Source organism: Lithobates pipiens, unplaced genomic scaffold, assembly GCF_037356315.1.
Source record: "Lithobates pipiens isolate NorthernLeopardFrog02 unplaced genomic scaffold, aLitPip1_a1.2 Scaffold_1, whole genome shotgun sequence".
In the NCBI taxonomy this organism is placed as follows: Eukaryota; Metazoa; Chordata; class Amphibia; order Anura; family Ranidae; genus Lithobates; species Lithobates pipiens.
In genome coordinates, this window is record NW_027507685.1 from 210612287 (window position 1) to 210626472 (window position 14186).

General features: G+C 40.6%; 1 protein-coding gene across 1 annotated transcript in view; it reads left to right on the top strand.

Moving 5' to 3' along the window:
* The window catches only part of LOC143982596 (cytochrome P450 2H2-like), a 107976-nt gene that overhangs the window by 80333 nt on the left and 13457 nt on the right, over positions 1 to 14186 (top strand). Inside the window, exon 7 of the mRNA XM_077481468.1 lies at positions 1560 to 1747. Within this exon, the coding sequence (XP_077337594.1) occupies positions 1560 to 1747 (188 nt within the window). The remainder of the gene's footprint in view (positions 1 to 1559; positions 1748 to 14186) is intronic.

Consider the following 14186-nt stretch of genomic DNA (forward strand, 5'->3'; position numbering starts at 1 on the left):
GTTAGCGATAATTAGTCTGAAGCCCACTTAATTAAAGAGGAAGTTTGCTCTTGAATAGGACACTTAACTATGCATAGTCCCAGCCGGGGTAAATTGTCCATTCCTGAACAGATCAAAGAAATATTTTAAGCATATCAACCACCCTTTGAAATGGATAAATGGTGGATTAGCACGGAAGAATACACAAGCCTTTATCTAGCAAATGAATTCGGCTCCGTACCGACTACACACCCCAAATGGTATCTGTTCGTGGGTTTTGATTATTACATTAGGTAAACAGCAGGACATCTCCCTCACACCCACACTTGGCATACCTGTGAGACAAAGGTATTGTTAATTGAATTATATACGCTGACCAGACGTCTGTTCCTGTACATCAAACCATCTGTGCCGGTTAAGCTAAACTACTACTAATATCTACATCTATAATACAAATATTCCCAGTTGCTAATGGAGATTACTCATAAACTCCTCATAAGGCAACACTGGTCTAAAACCGCTTTTGATGTAAAGGGGCGCTTTTTGGTTGCCGTGGACGTTCTCAAGTTTCCAGGCAGAAAGAACAGTATATATAATATAAAAGTGCAGGCAGGCACTGGACAAAGCACTAGGGACAAAAGGGAGGTGAAATGATTTGATACAGTAATGTAATCTGTAAAGATTACAGTGTACTGTATATGTTTATTTTTATTTTTTTTACTTTTCCTGCCGCCTCCATCCCCGTGCTTGCAGGGAATGGAGCCCGGAACACATACAATATCGCAGAGGATAGGTCCGCCAGACACGGCAGGGATGCATCAGAGGATCCTGGGGACAGGGTAAGTAACCTCTAGATACTGCAATGCAATCCCGAGTGTGTCTTGGGGGTTACCGCTAATGATACTGAAATGTAACCCAGAGACACTCTCGGGATTACCGCTAGGGAGGTTAAGGAAGTTGTCTGGTGTCTTCATTCTAGAATTTCAGACATTGCCAGGTGTTGGAGAAAGAAGTCCTAGAGCATTCCATTAACATTTTACTATAGAGCTCCATGAATTCTAGTCATAGCCCTGGTTATTGGTGATGCTAGAAGCAGGGAAAAGAAGTTACACAGCACAGGCTCCTAGAAGGATGCTGCAATCTGCTTCCCCGTGGATCTGTGTGTGCATGTGCAGCAAAGGATTACTTGGATCAGCCTTTCTGAACCTTTCCATCACAGAGGCACCTTTGCAATAACTTTACATTCTCAGGAAACCCCTGCTAAAATTGACTATATCTACAACTCATGTTACATTAGCGTGGTGGTCAATGGGAAGAATTCTCCTTACACTTTTGGTTATTGTGAAGAATTACCCCCTTGCTGATAGCTAAAAAGATCAATGGTATCAATGAAAACTTATCTGAGAGGTAGATATTGCTCAAGGAACCCCTGGCAACCTCTGGAGAAACCCTGATTGAGAAACCCTGACTTATTCCCAAATTATTCCCAGTGTAAAAATATCACTAATCTTACATAAATGAATAACTCTAGAATTGATGTGTAATTTTTTTTAATGCTGTTTTCTTTCTGTGTGCTCCAGAGAGAATCCAAAAAGAGATTGACAATGTAATAGGCAGAGATCGCTGTCCATCAGTGGAGGACAGAAGTAAGATGCCATATACAGAAGCTGTCATTCATGAAATCCAGAGATTTGCTGATATTGTACCAATAGGAGTGCTCCATGCAGCCAGCAAGGACACCACGTTTAGAGGATATCACATTCCAAAGGTGCTTTTCTCAGTTTCAGGATGGTCTGAGATGTTTCTTTTTTCCTATCTATCTATCTATCTATCTATCTATCTATCTATCTATCTATCTATCTATCTATCTATCTATCTATCTGTCTGTCTGTCTGTCTGTCTGTCTGTCTGTCTGTCTGTCTGTCTGTCTGTCTGTCTGTCTGTCTATCTATCTCCAAGAGTCTGATTTTTTTATTTTTTATTTTGGGGGGGGGGGGGGGGGGCATGCTGTTTATTTTTCCTTATTTTATTATTTGCTGGCAATTCTTTTTTTTTTTTCATATTCAGCTGTCAGCAGGGAACCCCACTGACAGCTGATGACTCATTGGTTGTTAAGGACACAGCAGCCTTAAACACCTCAATGCTGAGCACTTTCACCCCCTTCCTGCCCACGCCAATTTTCAGCTTTCAGTGCTGACACACTATGAGTGATAATTACTCAGTCATGCAACACTGTACCCATATTAAATTTTGTATCATTTTTTTTAGACAAATAGAGCTGTATTTTGGTGGTATTTAATCACCACTGGATTCCTTATTTTTTGCACTATAAATGAAAAAAAAAAAAAAACAATTTGAAAAAAAAGCATGCTTTTCTTAGTTTCTGTTATACAATTTAATAAATAAGTAATTTTCTTCATAAATTGTGACCAAAATATATACTGCTACATTTATGTGGTAAAAATAACCCAAAGCAGTGCATATTTATTGATCTTTGTGCCAGTAATGGCCAATCTCATTTCCTGAGGCCCTAACATGCCAAGTCAATATAAATCCCCCCCAAAGGACCACTTATACAGCAAAGGTATTTTCTTACAATTCTTTGGAAAATTAAGAAATTAAATAAAATTAGCTTTCCCCCTACCCCCCCCCCCCCCCACCCCCCCCCTTACACACACACACACACACACACACACACACAAAAATGTCATGTTAACAAGTTATTTTTCACAAATGGCATACAGTGTGCATACTTGCAACTACACTCGAAAACACATTCTGCTACTCCTCCTGAGTATGGAGATACCACATGTGTGAGACTTTTTCACAGCCTTGCCACATAGAGGGACCCAAAATCCAAGTAGCTCCTTCAGGCATTATCCATTTTTAAGACCAGGCCTTCTCCTGACACAAGTAAAAATCTGTATCTTTGCTAGAAAATTACTCGCAACCCCCAAACATTATATATTTTTAGCAGAGGCCTCAGAGAATAAAATGGTGGGTTTTGCAAATTTCTATATCACACGGTACAGTTTTTTACACACTAACACAAAAAATACACTTTAAAGAAGTTTAATGCACACAAACACAATATAATGCCCAATTTTTTGGTAAAATATAAAATATGGTGTTGCACCAAGTAAATAGATACCTAACATGTCACGCTTTAAAATTTTGCATGCTTGTGAAGTGGTGCCAAATTTTGGTATTGTCAGAAACCATGAAATCAGACTGAGACAGAAGTACAGTTAATCACACTTGTTCAATAATAAAAGTAAATAGAACAAACGTATCAAAGCATAGCCAAAGTTCAGTAACCAGAACGGATAGTCAGCCAAGCCAGAAAGTCAGGGATCAGTGTAATGGAACAACAAGCAGGATCTGGAGCCAGAAGGGATGTCAGCCAAAGTAAGTCTATAAACAGAACACAGGAGATAGTCTCTGTGATGTTGACCAAGGCAAAGGCAGAGATCCTCTGGACTGGATGGCTTAAGTAGGCAGGACTGATCAGCAGTATATCATCAACAGGTGAGTAACTATAGAGAGATAGGAGCTGGCAATTAGCCGACAGCTGAGCGACCAGCTCAGAGAAGGAAGGGCTGAGTGCTGCCTTGACAGTACCCCCTCCTCAACGACCCCTCCCCCCCCCCGGAGGACCACCAGGCTTGAGGGGAAAACGCCTATGGAAATCACGGAGGAGGACAGGGATATGTACGTCTGAGGATGAGTCCTCCAGACCATACCCCTTCCAATGCACCAGGTACTGTATTCTGCGCACACAGAATCTATGGGAGTCAACAATGTACTGTACTTCATACTCCCCATGGTTCTCAACCTGTACAGGGTGAGGGCATGGCACTGAGGTGGTAAAGCAGTTCCAGACCAAAGGTTTTAATAAGGAGACATGAAATAAATGTAAGATACACATATTAGAAGGAAGGTCTAATGCGTAAGCCACTGGGTTCATCCCGTGAAGAATACGGAAAGGCCCAATAAACCAAGGTGTGAAATTCAGAGAGGGAACATGAAGTCAGAGGTTGTGAGATGACAGCCAAACCCTGTCCCCAACCTGGTAGGAAGGCGCAGGTAGGCGTCTGAGGTCAGCAGGAGTCTGTACCTATCATTAGCTAACTTCTTAAGTGGAATACAATGAGACATTTTTGAGAACAGGACAATAAGAATGACAACTGGCACAGTGGCACCATCGAGGAGATGTCTCCATTTTTTCAGGGCTAAAATGATCGCTAAACGCTCTCTGTCATCAGTCTCGTAATGGCACTCCGCAGGTGCACGTTTCTTGGAAAAGTAGCCACAAGGATGCATAGCGCTTTCAGAGGTAAGATGTTGAGACCGAAGGGCGCCAATTCCAGTCTCAGAAGCATCAACCTCAAGGATAAAAGGTAATGTAGGATCAGGATGTGCCAACACAGGAGCAGAAACAAAGGCAGCCTTGACACTCCCAAAGGCCTTAATGGACTCCAGAGACCAACTCTGTGAGTTAACGTCCTTTCTGGTCATATCAGTCAGGGGCTTCACCAGAGACAAGTATTTCCGAATAAACTTCCGATAATAGTTGGCAAATCCCTGAAAACGCTGCAGAGGACGTAAACCCATGGGTCAGGGCCACTGTAGGACTGCTGAAAGTTTCTCTGGGTCCATTAAAAAATTAGCAGTGGAAATTACATAACCCAGGAATTTAACCTGTTCATGATGGAATTCGCACTTCTCCAATTTACAATAGAGATTGTTCTCTTCATTTCTGAAGCACATGACATACATCTGTGTGGTAGCTCTCCAGAGACTTAAAAAATATGAGGATATAGTCGTGATAAACCAATAATTTCCTGGAAAACTGCCGGGGCGTTACAATGCCCAAATGGCATTATGAGGTACTCATAATGGCCTGTTCTGGTATTAAATGCAGTTTTCCACACGTCGCCCTTCTTAATCCTCATGAGATTGTATGCCCCTCTCAAATAAAGCTTTGTGAAAACCGTTGCTCCCTTGAGGCGGTCAAATAACTCCGTAATCAACAGAATCGGATAGGCATTCTTAATCATGAAACGATTGAGACCCCTATAATCAATACAAGGTCTCAGTTCACCACTCTTCTTCACAAAGAAGAAACCAGCAACAGCAGGACACTCAGTACCAGGAGGCATGAGAGGTGGGGGAGGCACGAGTGGAACTGCAAAGCTCGGAGACAAACGTACAGGAGGCTTCCGCAAGCAATCCTTAAAAGAGAGTCTTTCTCTGAGTCTGGAGTCAATGAGGATGGCAAACGTGATCAACTTCTCCAGCTCAGCAGGTATATCTCGGGCTGCTATCTCATCCTTGATGGCATCTGAGAGACCAAAAAAAAAAAAAAGCAGCCACAAGGGCCTCATTGTTCCAAGCAATCTCTGCTGCCAGAGTACAGAATTCAATGGCATAATCGGCAATGGTTCTCGTATTCTGTTTAATGGACAGGAGGCACTTGGCAGCAGAAGCGGAGCATGCGGGAACATCATATACCCTTTTAAAGGAGGCCACAAATTCAGGATAACTCAAGACAACAGGTTTTTGCATCTCCCATAGAGGGTTTGGCCAGGCCAAGGCTCTCTCAGAAAGCAAAGATATCACGAAAACTACTTTGCTTCTGTCCGTGGGAAACACCTGGGGCAGCACCTCAAAGTATATCTCAACCTGGTTGAGAAACCCTCTGCATTGGACTGGATCTCCCCCAAATCATTGGGGAAGCTGAGCGGAACCAGATATACCTCTTATAGAGGTAATACACAAGGAGCAGCAGCAGGGATGGCCTGCAACACAGGTTGTACTGGAGCAGCCACAGTGGAAGGTTCCAGGTGAGCCGTGCGACTCAGGAGCGTTTGTAACACCATGGCTGATCAATGCTCATCCAATCTGGAAAAAAGATTACCAACAAGTGGTTTGACTGTATCTTCTAAATTCATGGCCTTCGCCTACTGTCAGAAACCATGAAATCAGACCGAGACATAAGTACAATTAATCACACTTGTTTAATAATAAAAACAGAACAAACAGATTCAAAACATAGCCAAAGTTCTGTAAGCGGAACGGATAGTCAGCCAAGCTAGAAAGTCAGGGATCAGTGTAGTGGAACAGCAAGCAGGATCTGGAGCCAGAAGAGATGTCAGCCAAGCAAGTCCTTAAACAGGAACGTAGGAGATAGTCTCTGTGATGTTGACCAAGGCAAAGGCAGAGATCCTCTGGGCTGGATGAGCAGGTTATCATCAACAGGTGAGTAACTATGGAGAGATAGGAGCCGGTGTTGTAAAATTTCATGCGACCCGTGAATTTCGCTCACCCCGTCACTTCCGGTGAGGCTCCGTCATTCGAACAGCTGACGGCGGGCCTTTACTGCGCATGTGTCAATCCCCTGCCCTTAACAGCGCAAGTGACGGGGTGAGCGAATTTCACAGGTCACAGCTAATTTTATTACACCGGTCTAGGTATGATGTGATCTGCCATAGGCTCATCACTGATCTGTATACTAAACCACCTCTCATGTAAACACACACAATAACCTACCGTCACACCACTTCAAACGACTGCAATACACTGAACTCAGGACGACGCACAACGTCGCAAAAGAATCCTCTGGAAAGTTCTAATTCGGAATCCTCAGTCGCCATCTTGTAAAAGGGCATATACCCCAACTTAATTTTAACTTAAAATAATAGCTTTCAAATTTCTCGGCACTAGAATCATACAGAATGCATAACGATCGTTACGGTAGCCTATGGGGTGACAGTATCCTGTACAACCAATAGCGTGGCGCTAAGGTAATTTGCTGTGACCTGTGAAATTCGCTCCCCCCGTCACTTCCTTGGCGCATGCGCAGTAAAGGCCCGCCGTCAGCTGTTACGGGCGGGGACATTCTCACCATCTGTTCAGCTACGCCCGCCCACCCGCAAGTCTCCGCCCACTCGAGGCTATAATTTTTCTCCACCGTGAGAATAAATCTACAGCGCATGCGCTGTTAAGGGCAGGGGATTGACACATGCGCAGTAAAGGCCCGCCGTCAGCTGTTCGAATGACGGAGCCTCACCGGAAGTGACGGGGTGAGCGAAAATCACGGGTCGCATGAAATTTTACAACACCGGCAATTAGCTGACAGCTGAGCGACCAGCTCAGAGAAGGAAGGGCGGAGCCCGGTGACGTAAATGGGTAGCCCGCCCCCTCTGATGCTACTGGAAAGCCATAGGGATTTCCCCATGAGTCAGAGGGGGCAGGGTCACCTGGCGACATCATTGTGTGGCCCAGCCCTCAGTTATAAAAGAGCTGTCAAAGTGAAGATGCGTCATGTGGCCGGTGCCTCCCATGGAGGCAGGTCGGATGGCTTTTTTTGTTTCAGTCTGTCGGAGCGAGAGAGGAAGAAGGTGAATGGACTTCGTGGGACACTTTTATTTTTTATTTTTTTAAATAAAGGACTTGTCCCAAGCTGTGTCTTGTGTTTTTTTTTACAATTTTCACACTTTTTTTGTGAAATCATAGAGGTACATTTGGGGGAGGCCGGGATCTGGGGGTCCCCTTTGTTGAAGGGGGCTTCCAGATTCTGATAAGCCCCTGCTACAGACCCCCACAACTATCGGGCAAGGGTTGTGAGGATGAGGCCCTTGTCCCCATCAACATGGGAACAAAGTGTTTTGGGGATACCCCAAAGCACCCTCCCCATGTTAAGGGCATGTGGCCTAGTACGATTCAGGAGGGGGGTGCTCTCTCATCCCCCCTCTTTTCCTGTGGCCTGCCAGGTTTGCGTGCTCGGAAAAGGGTCTGGTATGGATTTTTGTGGGGACCCCCATGCCATTTTTTAAAACATTTTGGCACAGGGTTCCCCTTAAAACCCATACCAGACCTGAAGGGTCTGGTATGGATTTTGAGGGGGACCCCACACATTTTCCCTTAATATTCATACCAGACCCAAAGGGTCTGATAATTGACTGTGGGGGAATCCCATGCCATTTTTAATGATTTTTATGTGTATTGCCAGGACCGACAATTCATTATAGCCACGAGTACTTTTAAATTACTTTTTTCCTTTAGAAATGTCATTTTGCTCTCGGACTGTTCTAAACACAGAAAAAATGCGCCACTTTACAGGCATACTATAGACACCCCCAGATGCAAAATTTAAAGGAATATTTCACTTTAAGCATTATTAAAATCACTGCTCCCAAAAAAACCGCCTTTTTTAAAACTTTTTTTTTGCATTGATACATGCCCCTGGGGCAGGAAACACTTTTATGACAATAGCTTGCATATAAGCCTTTAAAATTAGCACTTTTGATTTTTCCTGTTCATGTCCCATAGACTTTAACGATGTTCGCGTGTTCAAACTAATTTTTTTCCTGTTCGCATGTTCTGCTGCAAACCTAACCGGGGGGTGTTCCCTAGCTATCACCAATGCAGTATTTTTAAATATAGAGTCTAGGATAAGATATCTTCCGCAGGGGTCAGCATTTAGGTGTTGGAGTTGGAAGGAGAGGCAATTACGTATGGCAATCATTACTCCTTTTACTTTCTTATTGCCATGTGCATGGAAGGTATGAGGGTAGGAACGATGGAGGCAAGGCGGAGCCATACCGTGAAGAAAGTGTGTTTTTTGTACAGTACATACTTTCTGGGTTATAGCTTCTTGCCATAGTCATAATCTTAAGGCCCTTTGCGTTAATTGTAGTGATACGAATCGACATGGAGGTATGACTGGTAGTGGTGCTCGGATGCGGAGAAGGATCACTACAGTTATAATAAATAGACATGTGTAGAATGTAAACATTTGTTTTGTTTTTTGTTTTGATTCATTATTTACATAAATTTGTTTAGTTAAATTCATTTTGGGAAGTTGTTTTGTTTATTCGTATTCAAATCAGTTAAAATTTTCTGAATTCAAACCAATTTGAATAGTTTTCGAATCAATTTCAAATAGTTTTCAAATTTGATTTGTTTTTTAATTCAAATAGTTTTTGATTTGTTTTCCAATTTCCAAAGAGAATAAAATAGAATAGAAAAAAATTATAATAGAATAGAAAATAAAATAATATATTATAAAGTAAAACAGAATAAATTAGAATAAAAAATCAAATAGAATAGAATATAATAAAAAAAAAACAATAGAATAGAAGAGAAAAAATATAACCATTTCCCAAAATTCTAATATAATTTGAATAGAATAGAAAAGAAAAGAATATATTAGAATAGAAAAGAAAATAACAGAATTGTATAGAAAAAAAAACATTAAATAGAATAGAACACATGCAACCATCTTCCTATTCTAATCTATTATTTTCTATTCAAATTGATTCTATTAGAATTTTGGGAAATGGTTACATTCTATTGTTTTTTTTTTAATGATATTATTTATGTTTATTTTATTCTATTCTCTTCTAGTCTACTATATTTTCTATTATTTTCTATTCTCTTCTATTCTATTCTTTTCTATTCAAATTCGATTTCTATTCTATTCTATTTCAGAAGATGGTATTATATTCTATTGTTTTTTTTTTCTATACTATTCTGTTATTTTCTATTCTAATCTATATTTTTCTATTCTATTCAGATTCAAATTTATTCTATTTGAATTTTGGGAAATGGCTATAGTCTTTCTATTTTATTCTTTTCTATTCTATGATAGTCTATTCTATTCTTTTTTTTTTCTATTCCATTTGTTTCTATTCCTTTCTTATGTATTCAAATTTGAATTTATTTTATTTGAAAATTGAATTTTAAAGATGGTTAAATTATATTCTATTCATTTCTATTCTATTGTATTTTAATTTTTTATTCTATTTTATTCTGTTTTACTCTATTATATATTCTTTTATTTTCTGTTATATTCTTTTCTATTATATTCTATTTTTTCTATTTCTTTATTTTCTATTCTAGTTTATTCTCTTTGGAAATTGGAAAACAAATTGAAAACTATTTAAACTCGAAATGGATTCCAAAAAAATTCAAATTGATTCGAATTCGCATTTCATCCAATTTTTTTTTCTTTATTTTGGATTCATTTTAATTTGGTACGATTGTAATTCAGATACATCAGAATTTCCTAAAAACTAAAAATTAGTCCGAATTTAAATAAAGAAACAACCTGCAGATGTCTAAAAAAAAAAAAAAAAAAAAAAAAGGTCTGAAAAAAAACAGTTGTGCTAATTATGTGTTGAAAATAAGCAAAAGTCCAACAGTGATCTAAATGTTCAGATTCGATCAGCAAATTAGTGATAAATTGGAGGGGTCATCTCCCTGGTAGAAGTCCTATCATGACGAAACCAGTTGGGCAAGAAAACGCTAATCTACTACACCGCAATTTTATCTCTTTGTGAACGTTTTAGCTTATATTTATCAGCAGCTATTTTATTCTTAGGTACTTCAGAGTTCCTCTGTTGATGTGCCAATAAAACACCTTTAAGGTTTTACACATCAGAGGCCCCTTGTTTCTCATTCATTTTTTTGGGTACTGCCAGTCTGCCGGTTTATTCCTAGTGTGAGAGAAACGACTGGAGAGATGTGGAGTGCCTGCATCATATTTCCTTCGGACGCCTTACCAACAGATGTATCAAGAGCGTGTTTGACCTTCCATAATTAGAGGGTCCACTATGCGGGTAAGGGTAGACCTTGACTAAACGTTGGTGATGTCACTTGGTGAAGGATACCACTGGATAACATCTTTTACTAATTTATTACTCATTTGCTGATCAAATTGGAGCATTTAGATTACTATTGGACTTTTGTTAATTTTCAGCACATAATTAGCGGAACTGTTACTTGTTTTAGTTTTTTTGTTGTGGTATATCTCACATTTCACTGTTGCAGCTTTTTGTTAATTTCAATATATTCTCACACACATACAAGCGCAGTATTGTTTTTGTTTTTCAGATGTCTAATAAATCACTTTTGTTTAAGAGAGTGTAGGGTGGGTTGGAGTGATACTCATATCCGTGCTAGCTTTAGCAAAAAACAGAGCAGTAACTAAAAAAACTGAAAAGGAAAAACAAAAAGAGCAATTCAGATGAACTGTAGTAGTAACAATTAAGCTAAGACAGAGCTGTATGCATAGCTTAGTTCATGCTAGGGGTGTGTGAGGAAAGCACAACGATTAATAGGGATGAGCCAAACACCCCCCGGTTCGGTTCGTACCAGAACTTTCGAACAGACCACAAATTCGTACGAATGTTAGAACCCCATTGAAGTCTATGGGACTCGAACGTTTAAAATAAAAAGTGCTAATTTTAATGGCTAATATGCAAGATACTGTCCTAAAAAGGGTTTGGGGACCTGGCTCCTGCCCCAGGGGACATGAGTCAATGCCTAAAATGTTTTTAAAAATGGCAGTTTTGGCGGGAGCACTGATTTTAATGACGATTAAAGTGAGAAAAAAAAGTGAAATATTCCTTTAAATATCGTGCCTGGGGGGTGTCTATAGTATGCTTGTGAAGTGCCATGTGATTCCCGTGTTTAGAACAGTCCCTGCACAAAATGACATTTAACGAAAAAAAGTAATTTCAAACTGCTTGCGTTTTTAATGTAATATCTGGTTCCGGCAATATGGATGAAAATCATTGAGGAAAATGGCATGGGTAGCCCTCCCTGCCCATTACCAGCCCCTTTGGGTCTAGTACGGATATTAAGGGGAACCCCACACCCATATTAAAAAAAGGAAAGACGTGGGGCCCCCAGGCCCTATATACTCAGAACAGCAGTATACAGGCGATGCAAACAAGACAGGGACTGTGTAGATTTGTTGTGTTAAGTAGAATCTGTGTGTAATTTTGAACTGGTACATTTTAAAAGTGTAGCTCCAGTCAAAAAATCTATTTTTAAGCTTTTTGGAAAACATAGGGAAGGGTTATCACCCCTGTATAATTTATTTTGCCGTCTGTCTTTTTTCATCTCACTTCCTGTTGCCTCCTTCCGTTTGCAAGTAGGAGACATTTGTAAGTTGGATGTTTGAAAGTAGGGGCCTACCCTATATGCTCTGCAGAAATGGCGGAACAAGGTGTTGGTGTTGCCACAACATTGTAAGCCCTCAAAGTGACTATTTGTGGGCGCTGGAGCGCCCTGCTGTGAACGATTATATCAAGAATTGTAATTACATGCCATTGTTGAACAGTGGTAGAAAAATTGGGCCTTTGGTGGTTGTGGTGCTGGTGCCACAACACTATAAGTCCTCACAGTTACTCTCGGTGGGCACAGGAACGGGCCCTCCTGTGAAATATTATATCAAGAATTGTAATTGCATGCCCCTGTTAAACAGGGGCTGAAAAATTGGGCCTTAGGCACTGGTGCTGGTGCCACGACACTGCAACCTCTCCCATATACTCTAGTTGTAGTGCAGGAATGAGCCCGGCTGCAAAGCATTGCATCAAAAATTGTAATTAAATGCCCCTGTTAACCACTTCAGTTCCGGACCAATAAATACCTTAAGGACCAGAGGTCTTTTTGCAATTTCGCACTGCGCTGCTTTAACTGGTAATTGCGCGGTCATGCAATATTGCACCCAAACGAAATTTGCGTCCTTTTCTTCCCACAAATAGAGCTTTCTTTTGATGGTATTTGATTGCCTCTGCGATTTTTTTTTTTTGCGATATAAATGGAAAAAGAGCGAAAATTTTGAAAAAAAAAGATATTTTCTTCTTTTTGTTATAAGAAAAATCGAATAAACTAAATTTTAGTCATACATTGAGGGCAAAATTTATTCAGCCACATGTCTTTAGTAAAAAAAATGTCAATAAGCGTATATTTTTTGGTTTGCGCAAAAGTTATAGCGTCTACAAACTAGAGTACATTTTCTGGAATTTACACAGCTTTTAATTTATGACTGCCGATCTCATTTCTTGAGGTGCTAAAATGGCAGGGCAGTACAAATCCCCCCCAAATGACCCCATTTTGGAAAGTAGACACCCCAAGGAAATTGCTGATGGGTATGTTGAGCCCATTGAATATTTATTTTTTTTGTCCTAAGGGATTGAATAATGACAAAAAAAAAAAAAAAAATTTTTTTTACAAAAAGTTGTCACTAAATGATATATTGCTCACACATGCCATGGTTATATGTGGAATTGCACCCCAAAATATATTCCGCTACTTCTCCCGAGTATGGGGATACCACATGTGTGGGACTTTTTGGGAGTCTAGTCGCGCACGGCACCCCGAAAACCAATCACCACCTTCAAGATTTCTAAGGGTGCAAATTTTTGATTTAACTCCTCACTACCTATCACAGTTTCGAAGGCCATAAAATGCCAAAATAGCACAAAACCCCCCAAAATGACCCCATTTTGGAAAGTAGATACCCCAAGCTATTTACTGAGAGGCATGTTGAGTCCATGGAATATTTTATATTTTGCCAAAAGTTGCGGGAATATTACAAACTTTTTTTTTTTTGCACAAAGTTGTCACTAAATGATATATTGCTCACACATGCTATGGGCAGAAGTCAAATTACACCCCAAAATAAATTCTGCTGCTTCTCCCGAGTACGGGGATACCACATGTGGGGGACTTTTTGGGAGCCTAGCCACGTACGGGACCCCGAAAACCAAGCACTGCCTTCCGGATTTGAATATAAAATGCTACCAAAAAACCTGTTAGCGATGGCAGGGATCAGGCCTGACTCTGCGATCGCTGCAGTTATGTGTTTAGTGTTTTGTAAGTGACAGTGATCGATCGATACTGCACTTGGGTGGGCTGGGCAGAGGGGCAAAACGCAGGTGCCAGCAGGTATTTGGGCTGATCCCGCTAACAATGCGTTTTTTTGGAACCCTAAACTGCTGGGGACGCTAGTATAGATCTGATCAGATCAGATATTGATCTGTTCAGATTCTATACCACTACGGGAGGTGTATGCTTTGCGTGTGGGTGTTAGCGGTACTGGCACTAACCTAGCGCTGCCTGGGGCGATGCAGACCCTGACCCTAAAACCTAATTGATATCACCCGCCGGGTGATCAGGGGGTTAAACCTTTATTGGGTAATAAATGGTGGGTGCCCTGATGCTATAAAAAACAAACTAACCAGAGTCACCCGTAACACTTATACGGTGATCAGTGGTGAAAGGGTTAACTAGGAGCAATCAGGGGGTTCAAATTTTTATTAGGTAGTATATGGGGGTCCCTGGCGCTATATAAAAACCTGACGGGGAACCTAAATAACTAACTGGCTAACCAGCGTCACCAGTGACACTTA